The 13,969-nt window shown below is 39.0% G+C and overlaps 2 protein-coding genes across 2 annotated transcripts in view; one reads left to right on the plus strand and one right to left on the minus strand.

Moving 5' to 3' along the window:
- LOC145901596 (A disintegrin and metalloproteinase with thrombospondin motifs 9-like) overlaps positions 1 to 1,543 on the plus strand; it is a 44,827-nt gene extending 43,284 nt beyond the window's left edge. Inside the window, exon 40 of the mRNA XM_082989332.1 lies at positions 75 to 1,543. The gene's annotated coding sequence lies outside the window, so the exon portion shown is untranslated. The remainder of the gene's footprint in view (positions 1 to 74) is intronic.
- A 168-nt stretch (positions 1,544 to 1,711) lies between these two features.
- The window catches only part of LOC145901595 (dynein axonemal heavy chain 6-like), a 45,902-nt gene continuing 33,644 nt past the window's right edge, over positions 1,712 to 13,969 (minus strand). The window contains exons 74-81 of the mRNA XM_082989331.1: positions 12,832 to 13,040; positions 12,284 to 12,455; positions 11,694 to 11,884; positions 11,323 to 11,485; positions 10,854 to 11,007; positions 2,845 to 3,008; positions 2,495 to 2,717; positions 1,712 to 2,104 (exon numbers count right to left, since the gene is read on the minus strand). Coding sequence (XP_082845457.1) covers positions 2,001 to 2,104; positions 2,495 to 2,717; positions 2,845 to 3,008; positions 10,854 to 11,007; positions 11,323 to 11,485; positions 11,694 to 11,884; positions 12,284 to 12,455; positions 12,832 to 13,040 — 1,380 coding nt within the window. The 3' untranslated portion in view covers positions 1,712 to 2,000. The remainder of the gene's footprint in view (positions 2,105 to 2,494; positions 2,718 to 2,844; positions 3,009 to 10,853; positions 11,008 to 11,322; positions 11,486 to 11,693; positions 11,885 to 12,283; positions 12,456 to 12,831; positions 13,041 to 13,969) is intronic.

Genomic DNA, 13,969 nt, shown 5'->3' on the forward strand with positions numbered 1-13,969 from the left:
GAAATAAGTTGGTGGTGAAAGGCACACAGTTGCACGCAACAAAATTTATTGATAAATGTTTTTTTTTTTTGCAGAACCATCGAAAGGTTTTCAAGCTTACCTCAAACGTACAAACGTCAAAACTTTATTTTTCATTTTTCCTGCTATAATTATTATTATTATTTTTTTTCTTAGTTTTTTTGTTTATTTTAGAACAACTGTTTGTTTCATTTATACGTCATAAAGTATTTAAATTTTTGTGCCATTTTTATATATGTTCCAATCAAACCGCCAGATGTCGCTGTGCACAATCGTTTTCCTCCACTTTATTTTTCTCGAATCTCGTCGCGGACCAAAGCGGTTCGCCATTTTTGTATGATGTCACAATAGAAAATTGTCACGTGATTGCACTAATCGATCCGTCGCTTAGAAAATCGTGAATTTTACAAAATTTGTTATTTTGGAAGTCTTACGTTTGCCCGATGATGAACAGTATGTTTTGCCATTGTTTTGCAACAAATTGTGGCTGTTACGTCATACTATCGAGTGACGTGAAATTTGAAGTTTATATTTATTCGTCGCAAAGTATTTTTACATCAGTATTTATTATTCCCTTTTCATAAGTTTAAACCACATAGACGTCATTATTACGTCACAACCCCCTGAAGAATACAGACAATGACCTGAAACCGCTCCTTGCCACAAAGTATTTTTGACCACTTAACCTCGGGTGGTCGCTGTTTTCAGGGCTCGCGTCGTTTCGCCGTTTTACTTTTGCGAATCACGTGGTACGATGCGCACGACTGCCTCCCGCGTCACGTGACACACACATACACTTGCCTCTGTGTTTGGCGCCAACCTCCATTGCCAACCGCCCGTTGTCCCACAGACCGTGCCTTAGTACCGACATGCAGTACCTGAAATGCGGGGTTCCTCTCAGCTGTCTAAATTTTATGCTCTCGCCTTTTTGTGCGTTGATATAATATCTCTGTGCGTTAACTAGTCTAATTTCATCTTGCATTTTGGGCTCATGCAGCTCGCCTTGGAATATGTAAATTGCCAATAATGAAGCAATTAAAGTTTCAAATTACGTGAAACCACATAAATCGTCAATGTCACAATTTGCGTTCCCGAACTAGGCAAGTGGTTGTGGCCCAAACCTCCTTCCATAAACTCTGCCTCCCTTAGATCAAAGCTGTTGTATTTTGCCATAATCAGCATCCAACTATAATCACCTCACCTCTGTTTGTGTCGCCTGCGTTCATCTTTCTTTGACCGTTCTCGTTACTTTGTTCGTCGATACTACGCGTTTCGGCTGCTTCGCATAGAAATCATTTTATTCAAGGGCAGGTCCCTGCGCTCATCCGACAGCGCGGTCGCTGTTCCATCTAGTACGCTTCACTCCCCTTTGCCTGTTGCTTTTTGCTCTCGCGTATTGAAAGTTTCGCCAAAAATCTTGTAGTTTCTCAATGACGTCACAATTGTCTTGACATTGTGACGTCGCGCGGCGCTTTAACTTATTAGTGACGTGCTGTTGTTGTCGTATCTGTGATGACGTTTCAACTGTTGCACAATTTACGTCGATTTGTAATAAACAGAACAAAATGTTATTCCCCGCGTGTTGGTTTCGGAATATTGGAGTGTGAAGGTTGCGTGGGTAAGTGACGTTTTTCTATTTTACTTTGAAAAGCTGTTAACAACTTCACTGCAATGCGGTTTGAATATGCAAAAATTGGTTTATATGCGTTTATTATAGTTGTACAAAAACACAACGTCAAAACGAAATACATGTTTCTCGAACTTGGATATAAAAATATGTTCTGAATAAAATAAGGTATAATTTTGACGTCACCTTTACCTTGCGCAAAGGATTGAACCTAAAATAAACATCGAAATTTGGAATATTTGCTTCAATCGCGTTAAAAAATGAACTGAGCACAAAATACCTATGATATATTTACAATGACGTAAGAAACAAAGGCACAAAAACGATTAAACTTTATCACACATGGGGATTTTCCCTAATCGGCCAGACCACAGAGCAGTGCGGATCCTCTGGATATCCAGAAGTCCGGATGTTGTTGGGTTGGGAGATGCACGGACACCACAAAGTTGGTGGAATGTCCTGAAAAAAAAACGCATAAAGTTGAATGCTAATAATTATCCAAAGAAAGCTGGTTTATGTTGGTAATTAGCAATCTAGTTCACTGATAATTGAGCTATGATTGTCCAAAGAAAATCTATTTATGGTTCCTGAATAGATTTTACACAACAACAAATTTGCAACCACCCGATTTGAAAATTAGGACCTTCAAGTTTCTCAGTTTCGCACTAAACTTTTCTGCTCCACATTTTCGGAGGGAATACGTTGAGCCATTATGTTTTTATGGACATTTATTGGTAAACTAGATTTCTGGGGAATATTATTAGTACATTTGAAGTTTGCATTACCCCAAAACAATTAAATTGTTTCTTATCTGCCAAATTTTTCGATCTTAAGACAACGGGAACCAACCTGTGGTGGAGAGAACCCCTGCTCTTGCTCCTGTCTTGTAGAGAGGACACTGGTAATCCTCAACCGGAGAAGCGAAATCCATCTTCGGTTCCATGTGGAGGAGCGGCATCCTCTCATTCATCACTCGATCCCTCTCTGACGTCATCAACATCGTCTCCGTATCGAAGCGGAACGCATCAGTGAAGAGTCCGTGAACCACCACGCCATCCGTGATTTCCGGGAGCTGGAAATAAGATAAATATCATGAGGACAATGTTAACTGTCCCAAAGCTTGTTTGCAATAAAAAAAGTGATTCAGCCAGTGGTCACCCAACGGTCAATTAATATTCCATAAACGTTTTATCATCAACCTCTTTATCAGCTTCCGGTTCCTCTCCAAAAGCAACTTGTTGAAGTTCTTCATGATATTCTCCCTGATCTCGGAAGATGGAAAGAGGATGGAAATGGAAACTGAGGCGATCAATCGGATAATCGTAAGTTCTTGCGTGGTTTTGAAGCGCACCGGTTAAGAAACCTGCAAAAACATACAGGATCCTTTTTATCGGATTTTGGCAAAAACAAAAATAGGCATAATTTGGCATATTTGATCGGATTTTTTCAGATTTAAACCGGTCAGAACCGGTTTGGGTGGCTACTGGAACCTCCAAACCGGTTTAATCCAGTTTTTGAAACGCAAAACTTTTGGCCGATTTCCGGAAAAACACCAAGACTATAGCCTTTCCTTTTTATCGGATTTTGGCAAAAACAAAAATAGGCATAATTTGGCCTATTTGATCGGATTTTTTCAGATTTAAACCGGTCAGAACCGGTTTGGGTGGCTACTGGAACCTCCAAACCGGTTTAATCCAGTTTTTGAAACGCAAAACTTTGGGCCGATTTCCGGAAAAACACCAAGACTAGCCTTTCCTTTTTATCGGATTTTGGCAAAAACAAAAATAGGCATAATTTGGCATATTTGATCGGATTTTTTCAGATTTAATCCGGTCAGAACCGGTTTGGGTGGCTACTGGAACCTCCAAACCGGTTTAATCCAGTTTTTGAAACGCAAAACTTTTGGCCGATTTCCGGAAAAACACCAAGACTATAGCCTTTCCTTTTTATCGGATTTTGGCAAAAACAAAAATAGGCATAATTTGGCATATTTGATCGGATTTTTTCAGATTTAAACCGGTCAGAACCGGTTTGGGTGGCTACTGGAACCTCCAAACCGGTCTAATCCAGTTTTTGAAACAAAAAACTTTGGGCCGATTTCCGGAAAAACACCAAGACTATAGCCTTTCCTTTTTATCGGATTTTGGCAAAAACAAAAATAGGCATAATTTGGCATATTTGATCGGATTTTTTCAGATTTAAACCGGTCAGAACCGGTTTGGGTGGCTACTGGAACCTCCAAACCGGTTTAATCCAGTTTTTGAAACGCAAAACTTTTGGCCGATTTCCGGAATAACACCAAGACTGTAGCCTTTCCTTTTTATCGGATTTTGGCAAAAACAAAAATAGGCATAATTTGGCATATTTGATCGGATTTTTTCAGATTTAAACCGGTCAGAACCGGTTTGGGTGGCTACTGGAACCTCCAAACCGGTTTAATCCAGTTTTTGAAACGCAAAACTTTTGGCCGATTTCCGGAAAAACACCAAGACTATAGCCTTTCCTTTTTATCGGATTTTGGCAAAAACAAAAATAGGCATAATTTGGCGTATTTGATCGGACTTTTTTCAGATTTAAACCGGTCAGAACCGGTTTGGGTGGCTACTGGAACCTCCAAACCGGTTTAATCCAGTTTTTGAAACGCAAAACTTTTGGCCGATTTTCGGAAAAACACCAAGACTATAGCCTTTCCTTTTTATCGGATTTTGGCAAAAACAAAAATAGGCATAATTTGGCATATTTGATCGGATTTTTTCAGATTTAAACCGGTCAGAACCGGTTTGGGTGGCTACTGGAACCTCCAAACCGGTTTAATCCAGTTTTTGAAACGCAAAACTTTTGGCCGATTTTCGGAAAAACACCAAGACTATAGCCTTTCCTTTTTATCGGATTTTGGCAAAAACAAAAATAGGCATAATTTGGCATATTTGATCGGATTTTTTCAGATTTAAACCGGTCAGAACCGGTTTGGGTGGCTACTGGAACCTCCAAACCGGTTTAATCCAGTTTTTGAAACGCAAAACTTTTGGCCGATTTCCGGAATAACACCAAGACTGTAGCCTTTCCTTTTTATCGGATTTTGGCAAAAACAAAAATAGGCATAATTTGGCATATTTGATCGGATTTTTTCAGATTTAAACCGGTCAGAACCGGTTTGGGTGGCTACTGGAACCTCCAAACCGGTTTAATCCAGTTTTTGAAACAAAAAACTTTGGGCCGATTTCCGGAAAAACACCAAGACTATAGCCTTTCCTTTTTATCGGATTTTGGCAAAAACAAAAATAGGCATAATTTGGCATATTTGATCGGATTTTTTCAGATTTAAACCGGTCAGAACCGGTTTGGGTGGCTACTGGAACCTCCAAACCGGTTTAATCCAGTTTTTGAAACGCAAAACTTTTGGCCGATTTCCGGAAAAACACCAAGACTATAGCCTTTCCTTTTTATCGGATTTTGGCAAAAACAAAAATAGGCATAATTTGGCATATTTGATCGGATTTTTTCAGATTTAATCCGGTCAGAACCGGTTTGGGTGGCTACTGGAACCTCCAAACCGGTTTAATCCAGTTTTTGAAACGCAAAACTTTTGGCCGATTTCTGGAAAAACACCAAGACTATAGCCTTTCCTTTTTATCGGATTTTGGCAAAAACAAAAATAGGCATAATTTGGCATATTTGATCGGATTTTTTCAGATTTAAACCGGTCAGAACCGGTTTGGGTGGCTACTGGAACCTCCAAACCGGTTTAATCCAGTTTTTGAAACGCAAAACTTTTGGCCGATTTCCGGAAAAACACCAAGACTATAGCCTTTCCTTTTTATCGGATTTTGGCAAAAACAAAAATAGGCATAATTTGGCGTATTTGATCGGACTTTTTTCAGATTTAAACCGGTCAGAACCGGTTTGGGTGGCTACTGGAACCTCCAAACCGGTTTAATCCAGTTTTTGAAACGCAAAACTTTTGGCCGATTTCCGGAAAAACACCAAGACTATAGCCTTTCCTTTTTATCGGATTTTGGCAAAAACAAAAATAGGCATAATTTGGCATATTTGATCGGATTTTTCCGATTTAAACCGGTCAGAACCGGTTTGGGTGGCTACTGGAACCTCCAAACCGGTTTAAACCAGTTTTTGAAACGCAAAACTTTGGGCCGATTTCCGGAGAAACACCAAGACTATAGCCTTTCCTTTTTATCGGATTTTGGCAAAAACAAAAATAGGCATAATTTGGCATATTTGATCGGATTTTTTCAGATTTAATCCGGTCAGAACCGGTTTGGGTGGATATTGGAACCTCCAAACCGGTTTAATCCAGTTTTTGAAACGCAAAACTTTTGGCCGATTTCCGGAAAAACACCAAGACTATAGCCTTTCCTTTTTATCGGATTTTGGCAAAAACAAAAATAGGCATAATTTGGCCTATTTGATCGGATTTTTTCAGATTTAAACCGGTCAGAACCGGTTTGGGTGGCTACTGGAACCTCCAAACCGGTTTAATCCAGTTTTTGAAACAAAAAACTTTGGGCCGATTTCCGGAAAAACACCAAGACTATAGCCTTTCCTTTTTATCGGATTTTGGTAAAAACAAAAATAGGCATAATTTGGCATATTTGATCGGATTTTTTCAGATTTAAACCGGTCAGAACCGGTTTGGGTGGCTACTGGAACCTCCAAACCGGTTTAATCCAGTTTTTGAAACGCAAAACTTTTGGCCGATTTCCGGAAAAACACCAAGACTATAGCCTTTCCTTTTTATCGGATTTTGGCAAAAACAAAAATAGGCATAATTTGGCATATTTGATCGGATTTTTTCAGATTTAATCCGGTCAGAACCGGTTTGGGTGGCTACTGGAACCTCCAAACCGGTTTAATCCAGTTTTTGAAACGCAAAACTTTTGGCCGATTTCCGGAAAAACACCAAGACTATAGCCTTTCCTTTTTATCGGATTTTGGCAAAAACAAAAATAGGCATAATTTGGCATATTTGATCGGATTTTTTCAGATTTAAACCGGTCAGAACCGGTTTGGGTGGCTACTGGAACCTCCAAACCGGTTTAATCCAGTTTTTGAAACGCAAAACTTTTGGCCGATTTCCGGAATAACACCAAGACTATAGCCTTTCCTTTTTATCGGATTTTGGCAAAAACAAAAATAGGCATAATTTGGCCTATTTGATCGGATTTTTTCAGATTTAAACCGGTCAGAACCGGTTTGGGTGGCTACTGGAACCTCCAAACCGGTTTAATCCAGTTTTTGAAACAAAAAACTTTGGGCCGATTTCCGGAAAAACACCAAGACTATAGCCTTTCCTTTTTATCGGATTTTGGCAAAAACAAAAATAGGCATAATTTGGCATATTTGATCGGATTTTTTCAGATTTAAACCGGTCAGAACCGGTTTGGGTGGCTACTGGAACCTCCAAACCGGTTTAATCCAGTTTTTGAAACGCAAAACTTTTGGCCGATTTCCGGAAAAACACCAAGACTATAGCCTTTCCTTTTTATCGGATTTTGGCAAAAACAAAAATAGGCATAATTTGGCATATTTGATCGGATTTTTTCAGATTTAATCCGGTCAGAACCGGTTTGGGTGGCTACTGGAACCTCCAAACCGGTTTAATCCAGTTTTTGAAACGCAAAACTTTTGGCCGATTTCCGGAAAAACACCAAGACTATAGCCTTTCCTTTTTATCGGATTTTGGCAAAAACAAAAATAGGCATAATTTGGCATATTTGATCGGATTTTTTCAGATTTAAACCGGTCAGAACCGGTTTGGGTGGCTACTGGAACCTCCAAACCGGTTTAATCCAGTTTTTAAAAACGCAAAACTTTTGGCCGATTTCCGGAAAAACACCAAGACTATAGCCTTTCCTTTTTATCGGATTTTGGCAAAAACAAAAATAGGCATAATTTGGCATATTTGATCGGATTTTTTCAGATTTAAACCGGTCAGAACCGGTTTGGGTGGCTACTGGAACCTCCAAACCGGTTTAATCCAGTTTTTGAAACGCAAAACTTTTGGCCGATTTCCGGAAAAACACCAAGACTATAGCCTTTCCTTTTTATCGGATTTTGGCAAAAACAAAAATAGGCATAATTTGGCATATTTGATCGGATTTTTTCAGATTTAATCCGGTCAGAACCGGTTTGGGTGGCTACTGGAACCTCCAAACCGGTTTAATCCAGTTTTTGAAACGCAAAACTTTTGGCCGATTTCCGGAAAAACACCAAGACTATAGCCTTTCCTTTTTATCGGATTTTGGCAAAAACAAAAATAGGCATAATTTGGCATATTTGATCGGATTTTTTCAGATTTAATCCGGTCAGAACCGGTTTGGGTGGCTACTGGAACCTCCAAACCGGTTTAATCCAGTTTTTGAAACGCAAAACTTTTGGCCGATTTCCGGAAAAACACCAAGACTATAGCCTTTCCTTTTTATCGGATTTTGGCAAAAACAAAAATAGGCATAATTTGGCATATTTGATCGGATTTTTTCAGATTTAAACCGGTCAGAACCGGTTTGGGTGGCTACTGGAACCTCCAAACCGGTTTAATCCAGTTTTTAAAAACGCAAAACTTTTGGCCGATTTCCGGAAAAACACCAAGACTATAGCCTTTCCTTTTTATCGGATTTTGGCAAAAACAAAAATAGGCATAATTTGGCATATTTGATCGGATTTTTTCAGATTTAAACCGGTCAGAACCGGTTTGGGTGGCTACTGGAACCTCCAAACCGGTTTAATCCAGTTTTTGAAACGCAAAACTTTTGGCCGATTTCCGGAAAAACACCAAGACTATAGCCTTTCCTTTTTATCGGATTTTGGCAAAAACAAAAATAGGCATAATTTGGCATATTTGATCGGATTTTTTCAGATTTAATCCGGTCAGAACCGGTTTGGGTGGCTACTGGAACCTCCAAACCGGTTTAATCCAGTTTTTGAAACGCAAAACTTTTGGCCGATTTCCGGAAAAACACCAAGACTATTATAGCCTTTCCTTTTTATCGGATTTTGGCAAAAACAAAAATAGGCATAATTTGGCATATTTGATCGGATTTTTTCAGATTTAAACCGGTCAGAACCGGTTTGGGTGGCTACTGGAACCTCCAAACCGGTTTAATCCAGTTTTTGAAACGCAAAACTTTTGGCCGATTTTCGGAAAAACACCAAGACTGTAGCCTTTCCTTTTTATCGGATTTTGGCAAAAACAAAAATAGGCATAATTTGGCCTATTTGATCGGATTTTTTCAGATTTAAACCGGTCAGAACCGGTTTGGGTGGCTACTGGAACCTCCAAACCGGTTTAATCCAGTTTTTGAAACGCAAAACTTTTGGCCGATTTCCGGAAAAACACCAAGACTATAGCCTTTCCTTTTTATCGGATTTTGGCAAAAACAAAAATAGGCATAATTTGGCATATTTGATCGGATTTTTTCAGATTTAAACCGGTCAGAACCGGTTTGGGTGGCTACTGGAACCTCCAAACCGGTTTAAACCAGTTTTTGAAACGCAAAACTTTGGGCCGATTTCCGGAGAAACACCAAGACTATAGCCTTTCCTTTTTATCGGATTTTGGCAAAAACAAAAATAGGCATAATTTGGCATATTTGATCGGATTTTTTCAGATTTAATCCGGTCAGAACCGGTTTGGGTGGATATTGGAACCTCCAAACCGGTTTAATCCAGTTTTTGAAACGCAAAACTTTTGGCCGATTTCCGGAAAAACACCAAGACTATAGCCTTTCCTTTTTATCGGATTTTGGCAAAAACAAAAATAGGCATAATTTGGCCTATTTGATCGGATTTTTTCAGATTTAAACCGGTCAGAACCGGTTTGGGTGGCTACTGGAACCTCCAAACCGGTTTAATCCAGTTTTTGAAACAAAAAACTTTGGGCCGATTTCCGGAAAAACACCAAGACTATAGCCTTTCCTTTTTATCGGATTTTGGTAAAAACAAAAATAGGCATAATTTGGCATATTTGATCGGATTTTTTCAGATTTAAACCGGTCAGAACCGGTTTGGGTGGCTACTGGAACCTCCAAACCGGTTTAATCCAGTTTTTGAAACGCAAAACTTTTGGCCGATTTCCGGAAAAACACCAAGACTATAGCCTTTCCTTTTTATCGGATTTTGGCAAAAACAAAAATAGGCATAATTTGGCATATTTGATCGGATTTTTTCAGATTTAATCCGGTCAGAACCGGTTTGGGTGGCTACTGGAACCTCCAAACCGGTTTAATCCAGTTTTTGAAACGCAAAACTTTTGGCCGATTTCCGGAAAAACACCAAGACTATAGCCTTTCCTTTTTATCGGATTTTGGCAAAAACAAAAATAGGCATAATTTGGCATATTTGATCGGATTTTTTCAGATTTAATCCGGTCAGAACCGGTTTGGGTGGCTACTGGAACCTCCAAACCGGTTTAATCCAGTTTTTGAAACGCAAAACTTTTGGCCGATTTCCGGAAAAACACCAAGACTATAGCCTTTCCTTTTTATCGGATTTTGGCAAAAACAAAAATAGGCATAATTTGGCATATTTGATCGGATTTTTTCAGATTTAAACCGGTCAGAACCGGTTTGGGTGGCTACTGGAACCTCCAAACCGGTTTAATCCAGTTTTTGAAACGCAAAACTTTTGGCCGATTTTCGGAAAAACACCAAGACTATAGCCTTTCCTTTTTATCGGATTTTGGCAAAAACAAAAATAGGCATAATTTGGCATATTTGATCGGATTTTTTCAGATTTAAACCGGTCAGAACCGGTTTGGGTGGCTACTGGAACCTCCAAACCGGTTTAATCCAGTTTTTGAAACAAAAAACTTTGGGCCGATTTCCGGAAAAACACCAAGACTATAGCCTTTCCTTTTTATCGGATTTTGGCAAAAACAAAAATAGGCTTAATTTGGCATATTTGATCGGATTTTTTCAGATTTAAACCGGTCAGAACCGGTTTGGGTGGCTACTGGAACCTCCAAACCGGTTTAATCCAGTTTTTGAAACGCAAAACTTTTGGCCGATTTCCGGAAAAACACCAAGACTATAGCCTTTCCTTTTGATCGGATTTTGGCAAAAACAAAAATAGGCATAATTTGGCCTATTTGATCGGATTTTTTCAGATTTAAACCGGTCAGAACCGGTTTGGGTGGCTACTGGAACCTCCAAACCGGTTTAATCCAGTTTTAGATGAATGTTTGGAGACTAACCTTGCGGGAAGAAAAATCCTGAAATCCAAAAACTTTTTGGGGGTCCCTTCTCAACCCAGCGCTGTGTAAAGTGACATCGAAGGACCATATCCTTAACCCAGGATCCCAGTGGCTTTAGTGACGGGAAAGCCGCTGCTTCCCACAGCCCTGGCACCTAAAACACATTATTTTGTAGGTCAACGCCATTCTGGGTGTCAGAAAAATTTGTTTGTTGTAAACATTCTTTAAATTTCCCACCAATCATAACAAGACAATACACAAATATTAATTAAGTCGCATGTTCAAATTAATGTAACACAATAAATAGTTCAAAATATTAGCTGAGCTCATTGCATTAAACAATGCGATAACATTAAACAAAAAAAAAAACAAAAAAAAACACGCTGCAACATTTTAATGTTTAATTGGGTTTAGCATTAGGGTTATTATCTTGAATCACAACTACAAAATGTCGACAAATGTTAATTACTTGGTTGTTCAAAAAGCTCGTGTACATCCTCTCCATCTCTTCGCTCATAACAACAAGTCCAGCTATCGCTTTTTTCAAGGTTTGCAGCGAGTTTATGATGACTTTTAGAAGCTTCTTAAATCTTTCTACCTCCTGTTGCAACACCGTAGTGAGGGAATTCACCCTGCGAGATATTATCAGGTTAACTGAAGGAATTCATGTTTTTCATGTTTGTTTGATTGCTTTAAATAAAAAACTTGATAAAAAAATACCATCACAAATTGCGTTTCCAAATAAATGTACATGACGATTTTTTATAGTGAGCTGCACACAGAACCATTGCTTCGACCCAATATGTCTCATCAGTGCAGCCTAAAACCCACTAAACGAACCTTCCCTTGGCGTCGAGTTTGAACATTGATTGTTCAGCCGAGTCCATGTCCAGTTTAAAGATGTTCACCTTCTCCAGGATGCTCTGAGCGAGCTCCTGGACGATCTCGTCACTAGTTTTCCCTCCTCCTGCGGATGAAAGACGAGGTTGCACTTCCAGAATCGTTGTAACGAGATTCAAAGTCTCTTGTCGCTGGAACAAGAAGAAATTTATTGAAACGAAGAAGAAAGAAAAAAAAAGATAAACAAATATTACATCTAATCACTCGTCTTCTAGTCTCACATGTACATATGTATGCATATTTTAACTTCTGGAGATTTTGCAGCTTTTGTATCACATTTTTTAATGTACCCTACACTTATTTCAAGATTGTATGCAAATTAATACCGTTCTCACGCACTTAGAGTAAGGGGTTCATTAGCAGACATGAAATCGGCGCAAAAATGTCTGTCGCCTCAAGCCAGAAAACACCGATATGGCACAAAAATTTTTGTATTCTTTTGTGCATTTTTAATGTGTGGCCACATTTTCATATTCTCCCTCTTATCCAACAACCATATGTTTTTACGTAATATAATGATGTATTTTTACCTGGAAAGCGAGGTTGGCGTTGTCGTGCATTCCGAACACCTCGGGGTCGTCGTTGATCGGAAGTTTGTTGACGTAATCCAGATATTCCTGCATCTTGTCGAAGCTCGGGGCAAAGTAGACTCCGGACTCCGAGAACTTGTATTCCGGATCGAGAGTGTCCTCACGGAAAAATCTATTTCAAAACAAAACGTTGATTTAGATCACAAGAATGGCAATTGTTTCGATTATTTCCAGGTCAAAAACTGTCGACTTTCTTACTGGAAACAAATATATTGCGCTTTAAAAACATCATCAATGTTTTATTGAAATATATTCTGTAAAAGATTTCCATGATTGTGGTATAATGTATAACAGGTGGAAATCATTAAGCAATTGCAACAGAATGGGGAAATAAATTCCAAATTTAGTTTGTTTTGCAAAAAAAATCCAGAACCTTTGTCCTTGTCCTTGGGTTTGTCGTTACATGGATCAAAACACAGACTAGAGAACGGACTCTTGGCTGAGCGCGGCGTTTGAAAGATCAATCGACTATTTGCTAAAACCCTCACCGAGAAAGGATTGTCCTGAGGCATCTCTGGTCGATCGCATCCGTTACTCTTCCACCGTACGTGATTTCTCCTGTGATGTAGATGAGGGCGTCCCATGGGATCCTCTCATCCAGGCAGAAGAGCTCGAGGTTGAGAAGACCACACTCCCTGTCGCTGTCAGTGAACTCGTACCGGATGTTCCAACCAAGAGGACCAAACTTCTTCCTCTCCTGGAGGAAAAGATGAGGATAAGTTGAAGTTTTTGGAGTTTGGGAATTCTTTCAAATTATTTCGAGATTGTTTTTTGTGCCGCAAATTCATATTGTTGTAACAAAATAAACAATTGAAATTATTATCTAACTATTAAAACATGCATAGCAGCATCAGTAATAATTTATCTAACTGTATTGCATTGAACAATGTAGTGGCGAAGCGAACAATCCTGCGACATTTTAATGTTTAAACAGGATTCAGATCTCAAAAGTAGAAACTGTTGTTCGGGTCAGTTGTACTTTTGGTAACCTTGGCTGTGTGTTAAGAATTACTTTAAATTTGGTTTTTCTACGTACCCTAACTCTAACCAAACTACGTACAATAAAAGTACTGACGTAACAAACATCAAATAGGAAAAATTTCTGACTGGGTTGTAACTTGGGTGCGCATTATTCACGGCTTTCCTAAATTGGTTATTGTGACTCCCAATGTTTATTGGATTTAATAACATTTTCAGCGATGTTCTGCAAGTTATTGATTTAAAATTTAAAAGATCAAACTTGGAACCGTTCTAAATCAATATTGTCTGTGTAACCATGGAAATAAATATAAAACCCAGTAGGTCACGGTTCGAAGGAAAAAAGACAATTTATTGGCGGGCACCACAAACGGGAAAAAGTTGGCCGGCCATTAGAACCTATTTTTAAGCAAATCGTGGTCGTGAGTTCGAATCTCTATTTTTTTCGTCGCTGGCTTGCCAGCGATAATTCTTATTTTAAATGTTGCTAATGTGGGAACTTTGTTAGAACTGTGCGACAGTTTCTATGACGCTACACATGCATAAATGTGACACAATAACCTTTGTAGCGCGCAAATGCTTAGGCAGTAACAATTTGGTCGAAAGAGTTTTGAATTCTACAGAACTTTTCCTACCACATAAGTCACA

The sequence above is a fragment of the Ascidia mentula genome, chromosome 5 (genome assembly GCF_947561715.1).
Source record: "Ascidia mentula chromosome 5, kaAscMent1.1, whole genome shotgun sequence".
NCBI lineage: Eukaryota > Metazoa > Chordata > Ascidiacea > Phlebobranchia > Ascidiidae > Ascidia > Ascidia mentula.